General features: G+C 35.8%; 1 protein-coding gene across 3 annotated transcripts in view; it reads right to left on the bottom strand.

The window, feature by feature from the left end:
• Positions 1–3,979: 3,979 nt before the first annotated feature.
• Positions 3,980–11,461, bottom strand: part of LOC139937647 (protogenin B-like) — a 47,369-nt gene continuing 39,887 nt past the window's right edge. For 2 of the 3 annotated variants that reach the window (XM_071932890.1, XM_071932891.1), the window contains exons 11-19: positions 10,739–10,924; positions 10,328–10,423; positions 9,750–9,918; positions 9,257–9,384; positions 8,725–8,901; positions 7,674–7,823; positions 6,798–6,903; positions 5,926–6,100; positions 3,980–5,539 (exon numbers count right to left, since the gene is read on the bottom strand). In XM_071932890.1, the coding sequence (XP_071788991.1) occupies positions 5,129–5,539; positions 5,926–6,100; positions 6,798–6,903; positions 7,674–7,823; positions 8,725–8,901; positions 9,257–9,384; positions 9,750–9,918; positions 10,328–10,423; positions 10,739–10,924 (1,598 nt within the window). In that variant the 3' untranslated portion in view covers positions 3,980–5,128. The remainder of the gene's footprint in view (positions 5,540–5,925; positions 6,101–6,797; positions 6,904–7,673; positions 7,824–8,724; positions 8,902–9,256; positions 9,385–9,749; positions 9,919–10,327; positions 10,424–10,738; positions 10,925–11,461) is intronic. The other variant, XM_071932892.1, reaches the window with a different exon arrangement.

Raw genomic sequence — 11,461 nt, 5'->3', positions numbered from 1 at the left:
ACAGACACCAATCAGAAGATTATTTCATTTCAACATGATTGAGGGAAAAACAAGCAACAAGTAATATGCCTATCAATTATTGATCGATATTGATCTTCAATTTGTTTGATTTCTTGGATACTAACAGCATCATGCAGACTCTGCAGTGTAATTTGATCAATAATTAATTTAGTATCAATTGAGAATTGTAGCTATATATCCTGTATTCACTCAAGGGCGACCATTTCAATTAACAAACTATAGTTTCAAAGAAGTTTGCAAAAAATATAAAATTGAAAAATAAATAATGAAGTTTCTCTACACATATGAGGCTGTGTCTAGAGCTAGGGCTGTTGCTAAGGATGTTGCTATGGGAATCAAGCTTTGGACATAGTCACTAATTCATCTTAGTTTAAAGTGTTGAGTCTTGATTTAAACTCAAAACACTCAGTTTTAAAAAAAGTCCTAGGAAATCCAATTGTATTAATCAGTTTAAACATTCCATAAAATTAAACCCATTTTAATAAAACTTAACCATTTCCTTTAGAGACACTGAAGCACAATTGTTGTTTTTATTTACAATAATAAGTTCATGAATGTCCTCTATTAAAATAAAAGTCAATAAATAATAAACAGTTTCAAAAACACACACACACTGCATGTTCATTACATTTGTTGCCGGCACTTTCTAAAAAAAAGTACACATTTCCCAGAGGTTGTTGCTGCACTTTTCCCAGAGATAGTTGCTGTACTCTTCAAACCCAAAGTACAGTGGCATTTGACGTGTCACTGAACTTTCATTCAGGCATTCCTACAGTAATTACAATTCAATTCAATTGAATAATGATTGATAATGAGGGCATTTATTTACAGAAATAATCAAGATTCACCCATAAAATCTTATTTAAAAAAACCCAGTTATAAAACAAAGAGGGAGAAATAAATGATAAAATATTAAAAATAGGCTGCACATTTTTTAGGAGGCAAAATACGTAAAACTTGAATATTTTTTCATTGTTTTTAAAGGAAAGAAAAACCTGTTATATATACTGTGTACAAGCATTCATTCTTTTAAAATTTTAACACAAAGTGGTACATTAGTTTACCAACATTTCCTTTAAAAAATTATAATTAATACAAATTTCAGTTATACTCTTTTGCTTTAATCAACCTGTCCACGATTTGAAAATAAGCAAAAGTTTTTCTTGCAGCTGCATGTCAGTTTTTGTGTGCAGCGGTCTTGCATTTAAAACCTAAATCATCTTTAAGAATGGGTACTACCGTTAAATTGCTAAGCACAAAACAGGGTAAGAATCAGATTGTAAAAATCCAATGGACATCTTTGCATACTCTATTCCACTTCTTTTTTAACTACACTCAAGGAAGCTACTAATGTAAAGTCCTTAATGAAACTTCCAAGGTATAAAGCTGTGTTCAATTCTAATGGCAGATAAAAAGGTGTTTTTTATGTGAGTGCCACCATGTGCGTTTATCACATTGTATTTTGTTTGCAGTATATGACCTAATACAGCTCTATTCACTTTGCCATTTTTTTTTAACTTCAATATCATCCCCACCAGTCTACTCAATCATATTCTCTTCCTCCATTCAGTCAAACTGCATCACACAAGTTTAAGATGTATCAATCAAGATGAAGAACAAAATGATAATACATTGAGGTTGAAAAATGAAACAGTAAAAATATATTACCACGTGGGTTTTGATGGTTAAATTTTCCTGAAGTTTTACCTTCTGAGAAAAACAAATATTAGTAACATAAACTAGACATTAACCAATTACTTAATGAAGTAGATTGTAAATGTTCACTGAGGAGCCAATATGCAAGGGACCTGAATAATATCTTCACAAATTTTGTACATTTGTGAAGATTAATGTTTGCTGCTGTTAGAGGCAAGTTTACTGCATAAATCAGCTTAGAAATCTGAGGTTACTTATAAAGACTTATTTCAAACAAGAACCTGGTAAAACTTCTTTAGTAATGGTTTTAAGTATCTTTTCATGAGTTATCTGTTGTATTTAATTTGGTTTCTTACTTTCTAATTCTAACATTTGCATTTTGTTGTCAAAGATGAAGAGGGTAATTGAATTAATTTGTTAGAAAACAAATCTACTTGAGGCCCCTACTTATTTGATTTCAGTTTTAGCTTCCCTAATGAAATGTATTTAACTTTAATAAAGGTAGATTTGAAGTAAACCTGATTTTTTTTTTTATATTTCACTTCTAAGGGACTTTATAGTTAGCAACAAAAATTCTTGTGATTCTGCAGCACATTATCTTTAAAAAGATCCACATTTTGTCCAGAGTCAATTCAGTCCTGAAATGAAAATGGGTAATCTTTTGATAGTTTCATTCCTTCAGAGACCTTTTACAAATTGTAAGATTCATTTTGTAACTTCATAAAATCTCAAACAGTATTTTGTGATAAGCAGCATTCAAGTTCTTTGGGAAAATAGATTTTGTTGCTACACTTAAAATATTGATTTCTTGGTCTTAAGTATAGCTGTGGTTGACCTTGAAGTAATGGATTGGTGTATTCCCGATAATCTAAGCCCAAATCACAATGATTGTCTGGAATTGATACAATCTAGAGTTGATGCAAGTCTAATGAATAACAAGGTGCAAATCCAACTCTGATTATTTCACACCAAAGTCATATTCCTCAAGTGTCTTTCTTTTGCATTGTTTTTACCACACATAAATGTTTATCTATAAGACTTGACTTACGGGGAAGATCAAAACGAATGGACCATACTATGATGAATTAGAATAAATATTAATTGAAAGATGAAATGAACCATTCAACATTTTATCTTTTAATAAATAAAAACATCCTCATTTGTCTAAGTACATATTTGTAGTTTGAATGAGAACAACTATCAACAAAACATTTGAAAATAATGTTCGGGCATTTACCAGAAGTGTTTGGTGATTGTATAGCATGTGCATGCGCATGGTGTAGTCTAGAGTCCAATACATGTAGTTAAAATGGGATGGGATAAAAATGATTAATGAAGTAGTAACGGTTTGAATAATAACTGTCACGTGACTAACAATCCTTCAATCAAATTATAAGGATCTACTGGAGTGTTGTATAAACCTTTATATCGGTCAGTTAATGTGTATGGGATAGCAACAAGTGTGGCTGGCAATGTGACCAGAATTAATCAAAAATCAACTCATAACATCCCATTAAAATTTAGGACCCCCCCCCCCAAAAAAAAAAAAAAAAAAAAAAACCTTGAATTTCAAACACTTTGAGAGATTGAGCCATCTCTTCCAAACCATTATTTAGCACAGCTTAATATAATACCAGCAGCTTATCCAACTGCATATTAATGCTATATACAATAATGAGGTACATGTATAAGGGGATTTCAGTTAAATACGCTAGTGCTTATTCATACCACTGTACGCACCATTTATCTATTTACAGTAGCAATGGGTCTTGAATAAAATACCATCACTTTATATATAAAAAAAAAAAAAAAAAAAAACTGATAACAAATACCTGCCATTATTATCACAGGCAGTAAAATCCCTGTACATTCTGACAGAGGGTTCAACCTGAGAGGTTAACCAGTTAACTCCGGAAGATGTCTTATCTCATTGATGCATGCCAGGACAAGTGACTTCTTGAAGTTTGTGTCACTGTGGATGACCGCAACAAAGGTGGCCTGTACTTAAAGGAACACGTTGCCTTGGATGGGTCGAGTTGGTCTTTGAAAAGCGTTTGTTATAATATGCATATCGGTAGAAAGATGCTGTAAAAGTAGAATACAATGATCCACACAAACATGCCTCGAAATTGCACGGTTTTCCTTAAACCTCGTCGACTAACACGGTCGGCCATTTATGGGAGTCAAATTTTTGACTCCCATAAATGGCCGACCGTGTTAGTTCGCACAGTAAAAGGAAAACCACGCAATTTCGAGGCAAACTTGTGTGAATCATTGTATTCTACTTTAAAATTATCTTTCCAACCATATGCATTTCTAAACAAACGGTTACAAACGCTTTTTTATAGACCAACTCGTCCGATCCAAGGCAACGTGTTCCTTTAACACACTACAGATCGTGCACTCCTTATTCACTCTCGGCTGTACAACACTTCCTTTCACCCCACATTAAGAGGAGAGATGGAGGTAGAAAGACTCCTGCAATACTCTCTTTATGTAATCCCAGATTCAAGGCCGTCGTCTTTTTCCTGAAGAAGATTACGTGGCATCGAGATATTTCCATCTTGGTATTTCAGTGTTTTTCGTCTCAATGGTCCGGCAATGGAACCAATTGACTGCCATGTCTCTTACCCAAGGTTTGGCGATTCATGTTTTTTTCTCAAAAGAGAAAGTACAAATCCTTGTGCTTCAATCAGAACCTTTGTTCTCTTAGCCTTGTCAAGTCATGGTTTCTTTATGCCAGCGGTGATCTCGTAGAAAGTTGGTTCCAGCAACTCAGATAAAATAATCTTGCCAGGGTGTAAGTGAAAAAATAGAAGATTCCGGCATTAACTGGTTAATTGCTCATAATTGGTTCATATAATATTATATTTATCAATGTCTAAGACCTGATAACAACAATGCTTGCCTGTCCATCTTGTTTCCCAAGTTAACAAGGCAACCTCCATAAATAATCTTATTCCCTGAGTAGGAGGTGACATCAACGTCTTGTGAAACATCTTGATTACATGCAGTCTGCTCTTCCTTCTGAATACCATGTTCCAAACTGCATCAATGTGTCTTTGTGAAGCTTTAATATCGAAGTCAATGTAACGTCTGACGTAGCCAGACATTACAAACTGCAGCATTTATGGTGAACTTCGACATTAAGTTGCATGAGGAGTCTCTTTTAATGATGGAACTGTCTGAGAAAATGGTCTTTATCAACTCTTGCCTGTTCTGAAAAAAAATTCGCAAAAAAATCTTGAAGCCTCTGAAAAACAAAGCAAGCCAAGATTCATTCCTCACTGGTACACAACTCATACCTCATTATCACATCAATATTCATTTTTCTCTTTGAGGTATTCTGATGTTTTGTCCTGAGGTGCTCTTTTCAGTCAACTGTTTCAAATTACAGAAAAAACTGAGCATTCTTAAATCCCTGACAGTTTTATCTTTTAACATTTCAATATTAAACAGGGTGGATGCCAAGGTGGTATTCTCGCAACACTTTCTCAATAAAATCTGGACTTGTATCCTCAATAGGGAATTCTAAATCTCCGATGAGTCCACTGTCTCCACTGGTACTCTCCCTCAATGGTGTCCAGCGACTTGAGGTATCGGCTCCATCTTCAGACCCAGACTCAGGCAGCGAGGCACTACACGTAGGGTACTTGTGCCTTAGAGGTACAGAGGCTCCGCAGTCTGGTCTGCTTGGTAAAGTATGACTGTATTGCCTCATAGGATCTTCTTGAGGTACTTCAGAGGTACAGTGAGGAGTAACTTCAACCTGATGAGTATGAGATGATGGGAAGTCATCTTCAATAACTGAATCTGAGACAGGACGACGACGAATGCCAAGCAATGGCGACTCACAACGAACCTAAAACAACAAATTATAATATCAACAAAAAATTAGGCATTTTAGTCGCAGTAACCACTTCATGTAAGGTGATGTCTTTTTCAGCCAAACTTTTCCAAACCAAATAACGGTGGATGGCTCTTCAGAGCATCCTCTTTTGGTTGGTGTGGATTATTTTGGTTTCAAGTAAATTTTGGCCAATTATCGACAGTGGCTTATTTAAAATAAGACAATCCATCATTTCTCCAAAAAGAACAAAAATCCTGACAATGCTTTTTATGCGAACATTTGTTGTGTTTACTTTTTAAAAGTCGGGGTTTCAATGTGTAAACAAAATTAAACAAAGTCTTCGGACAGAAACTTAATTGTGAATCTTCCATTTTTAATAAATTTGTTTGTACATGTACCTCAGTGTTAGGAGGTCCAAACTGTCGAATTGATTCTCTTGCCAACATTGGACTCATGGCATTCAGTTCAATTTCTACTCTGTTTCCCTGAGCAAGACGAGACATCGGGACCCTGCCGTTGTGATCTCCATTCCATGTTCTTGCCAACTGTTCCTCGCGAGTAAACTGGTACCTCCTAAACACCATCAAGTAAACCGAGAGAAAATAGAAATTATAAGAGCATTTACCAAAACTTACCAAGCACAACGTATAACACATGATCAACCAGAAGTAATAATAATCTTGTCCATTAAATGGGTAGATTTGAATCAATAATGGGTTAACAAAGATTAATTGACACGATTGGCATTTGAACCAACAACCTCTTGGTTTAAGAACTGAGCAATATGGCAATATGTTGTCACACAAAAGCATATACAAAAACGTTTATCGTCCAACCCAAAGAGAGTCTTTCTCAAAGGCCAAAATTCCTCTTTTCCTAAAAAAAACCATAAAGTGTATCTTTCTGTGTTCTAAAAAAAATCAGTGAAATTTAGTGAAAACACACTGAAAAGCAAAACCCTACTAGTTTGACCTATTCGTATCGTATTGCAGCGATGAGTGTACAGAATAAGATACAGATGGAACCCAGAATGGAAACTAAACGGAGAAGCACAACCTTACTAGTTTGACTTACTTGTATCGTATTGCAGCGATGAGTGTACAGAATAAGATACAGATGGAACCCAGAATGGAAACTAAATGGAGAAGCACAACCCTACTAGTTCAACTTACTTGTATCGTATTGCAGCGATGAGTGTACAGAATAAGATACAGATGGAACCCAGAATGGAAACTAAACGGAGAAGCACAACCCTACTAGTTTGACTTACTTGTATCGTATTGCAGCGATGAGTGTACAGAATAAGATACAGATGGAACCCAAAATGATGGCGATGAAAAGACCTTTCTCCATGTCCTTCACCTGATCACCTGTGTCTACAAATAATAAATCAAACAAAATCAATAAAGATGTAAGGTTTTTATCATTCTATAAGTACTAAATGAATTGGCTAAGCTCATAAAAAAATCAGACTTTCCAGAAATGAGAAATGAGAAATTAGGTCGTTGAATGAACATTAATTTTGGATTTATCTGTATTTGAACAATAAGTGAACTGTATACTCATTGCTTTTTTTTATATTATATGTGGTTCATGTTGTTCGGGACTACAGAGTATGGCTGGTGATGAGGGGCCAACTCCAATCCATGATCAGCAGAGGGTTCAGCAACATATTAAATAGATGCAACACTTGCATTACGAATAAGGAATATTATTTAGGTTTTACTTTTATTTTGGTTTTACTTATACACCGATGTGTCAGTGGTTGTGGGTTTGAATCCGACCCATAAGTGCCTATAGATATTTTCCAACCGAACAGTACTTATTTTCTACATTTCCTGAATTATTTCATCTTTGATAGTAATTTCAATAGATGTTAAAATTGCACACATAGGTGGTTGGGTAAAACCAAACAATGATATGAATCATGTGTACCTTCAATTATATAAGTGTGTTCTTGACATTCTTCTTTTCATGTATGTACACACATTCTGAGGGGTTTCCATCCAACAAGCTTGCTTTTAGGAGACCTCCTCCAATTAATCCAACTAAGTTTTTCTCCTGTAATAATATTTGTTATCATTTTAAATGATTGAGTGAAAATTAATTAAACTATGAACAATGAACTATGATTAAGATCTCTGACCTGGTTGAACCATAAAATCTGACTCTCGTGGTGTCCTGACTCTGAGAACGTTGGATGGAGGACCTTCTCCTACTGATGTACATGCTCGCAGAAAGAAGTAATATTGAGTATTACTCGTCAAGTTCTTAACGGTAGAGGACAACTCGCTACCTAATGGGCAGAGGAACATCAGAAAAAAAGTCAGACAATACACAAATTAGATCAGATACAAGTATTTTAAAAAAAGACCCCTTGTAGATCTTTTTTTTTTTTTTTTGAATATTTTATGCAAGTCGCCTGACACACAAGGCCTGAAGCCAACTTCAAGGTGTGGGCTACAATTATTTTTTTTTCCAGAGGCCGTTGCCACCTACTCCTAGGGCTGAAACAGGTTTACCCCTTTACAGTCCATACAGATGTAGGCTTGGGTATCAATCCAAAGCCTGGCCGGTAGAGCAGAAAGCACTACCTCCCCAATTTAACAAAGCAAAAGTCACAACCAGGACTCGAACCCACACCCTGCTGATCATACACCAGAGCTTGAATCCGGTGCTCTTAACCGCTCGGCCATGATGTAGATGACATCATAAGTCCAAACAGCGATGAGAGTTGTGTTCAGCTAAACAATGCAAGGGATCTTTAGTGTAAGTTGGTTTGGTATTGCAGCATTCCTTTAAACATTTATCAAAACAAACCCCAAAACAGGAAACTCATTGCTGACAATAAGTATGAAACCAGGCTTTGAAATGTCTGCAGAATGCTCAAATGACTGCACTACCACCTCTTGTCTCATTACTTGATGCTAACTAAAGAACTTTTTCATGTCATTAAACCACCAAGCTTGCCGAGTAGCTGGAGGCAGTTTGTATCATTTAAGCAGCGGGTAGTGCACAATCTTAAACTTAGTTGCTTTATTACAACCCTTAAGGCCGAGTCACACTGCAGCGATAACAAAAACGATCACGATCACAATGCAAGGAGAACGCATTCCATTGGTTGAATGAGCGTGTGCGTATTCTGCGTGGAGCAATTCAGTGTGCAGTGTGACTCGGCCTTAAGTGATAACCCTTACCTCTTTTCTGAGTTTTATTCCACTGTGGTTCTTCTCTGTCTTGTTGTTGAGTATCAGGAACATAGACGATGGTATAAGCTTTAATCACTCCATTGGGATTCAATGGTGGGCGCCAGGCTACACTGACTGTATGAGCATCAAGAGGCTTGGCACTAAAGTTAACAGGTGCTGAAGGTACTGTCATAAAACAACCAAACATATACATCGTTAAAATATTGAAGTTAACTTTGTAAACCCATACAAACAATTGTATTGAAATGTGTAACTATCTTTGTGATTTTTGAGCTAGTCTTACAAAGTTTATCAGTTGATGATGTCAGTTGGAGCTACTAAAGATTTCAAATCTCCTTAGTAGTATGCAGCACAAGCAGCCAAATGAGCACACAGGTTACAAATCATTCACATGAATAATCTCAACCCTTGAAGGTAACCATTTACTACTGGGTGATGAGAAGCAATTATAACCAGGAGTCCCACATTATCCCTAAATTATTCTAATTACTAATGAATGAAGAGCGAGATGTATTCTTACCATCCTCCATGGTTCTGCAATAGACCTCATCACAGTATTGACCCCTGACCCCTGTTTGATTGACACGCACCCTCAACGTGTAGATGGTAAAAGGCTTCAACTTCGTTAAGACGACAGTTCCAGAAGTGCTTAAAGGAAAGACGGTAGATACCAAAGGTTGAATGACTTATTTAATGGTGATGAAAGTTGCCTCATTTGATTGCAGACATTCATAATAACTATTAATAGAAAAAATACTTTGTCCTTATATACCACACGTATCCTATTAGTTACATCATGAGAGTTCACCTGTTCATCGGGTATAATTTTAGAGTTCAAGTTTATTTATTGCTCTTAATTTGTGCAAGACTTAGTAATTTCTTTCATGAGTTGAATAATTTTCTAGCAGTCTCATGATTACCTGGAGTTCAAGTTTATTTATTGCTCTTAATTTGTGCAAGCCTTAGTAATTTCTTTCATGAGTTGAATAATTTTCACGCAGTCTCATGATTACCTTGAGACCTTCATGCCAGTGTCGTGATGGCTATCAGAGGTTGGACGATAATCCACTTCATACTGGAATTGAGTCTCAAGGATAGAATCCCAGTTTACTTGGATGCTCGTTGAGGACAGGGCAAAAGCTTCAACATTCTGAGGAGGAGGGCGTGTCTGTTCACCACCATCTTACAATAACGAGAATAAATAATAATAATAAATAATATTAAAGACATTGTAAAGCGCCTAATGCAAAAGCCTCTAAGCGCATAAAGAGAACAATAAAATAAACAATGAGTGAAAGATACAAATTACAAATAAGCAGATTACAAATAAATGAGTTGTTAACAGAGACTTAAAACAGTGTAATGAACAAGCCTCGCGAAGATGCACAGGAAGACTATTCCTTAAGAAATACTGTGGCGTAAGAACATGATCCGTGGCCAAATAAATGGAAGAAGTTCTTATATCTGAAAGCAATGATGGAAATATAAGAGGTAGGAAAGTTACTGTAGATTTGCCATTTGATAATTATCTTATATGAATAATACACGTCTCGTATGAATAATGCAAACATGTCTGATATTAATAGTTTACCTGTAGTTGATGGCATGGTAATAGTCTGCATAGAGGCTGTACCCAGACCACAGTCATTAAAAGCTTTCAGCTCAAATGTATGTACGGAACCAGGCACTGTGTATAAAATAAAAGCAACATAACTCTCATTACTCGGGGAGAAATCTTTCAAAAATAATTTAACCACTTTACTTTTAAAAAGGATTGTCTTAGTCACTATACTGTGTGGTATTTCCTTAACCCTACTTTGTTTGTGAGTTTTCTTACACTTGGGGTTTTTCAATTCATCTTTGACTTAACATTATTATGCTTATTCTATACTCTTTGTGCCAACATAGAAATAAATATCATCATACAATAAATTGAGCATATTATTATTCAAATACATTTTGGATTTAAAAGGAAAGGTTCAAGGTAGTGAAAGTGACATACACAAATCTGTGAAGACGTATTCAAAGATGTTATGTTCAAGTTTTATTCCATCTTCCATCACTCCAGATAGTTGGAGTCTAAAGCCATCTACTGGGATGTCATTCTGTACGATAGGCTCCGACCAAGTCACCACCAGTTTAGTGTCATTCAGGACTTTGGGAATGTCCAACGGATACTTAAGAGGAACTGGAAATAAGAACAAGAATTAAAATAGTGCAACATTACTCCATTATAAATAAACAGTGATCCCATAGACCTATGAAATGTAGAAGCTCCTATATGGGCACAATTTCATGGAGCTGCTTAAGCAGAGAATATTGCTTAACAATTGTCTGCTTAGCAGGAATGAGCAGGTAACCAGTCACAAAGTGTATGCGTGACATTGCAGTGTGGCTGGTAACTAAATTTTGGTAAGCATAATTTTGTGCTTCTACTGTTTTTTGTGCGTAAGCAGCTCTATGAAATTGGGCACTGGTTCCAAGTTTGTAACCTCTACTATTCCGCAATAGCTTGAATGAGCCCTTTTTACAGCAGTCTCTTTAAACAACCATCACACAGAAACCCTCAAACTAAGCAGCCTCAACACCTGTCATAATAAAGATGTCCCCACAAAGGAACAAGGTCAGGTCAACCATCCTGACACTCACTCATAAAATAATGTTTCTCTTTAAGATAACTTTAGCACTATGACTAATATGAGTCATAGTTCAAGGGCGGAAACCA

The sequence above is a fragment of the Asterias amurensis genome, chromosome 5 (genome assembly GCF_032118995.1).
Source record: "Asterias amurensis chromosome 5, ASM3211899v1".
In the NCBI taxonomy this organism is placed as follows: Eukaryota; Metazoa; Echinodermata; class Asteroidea; order Forcipulatida; family Asteriidae; genus Asterias; species Asterias amurensis.
The sequence above is the reverse complement of the archived record's forward strand: the minus strand, read 5'-3'. Positions and strand labels throughout refer to the sequence as shown.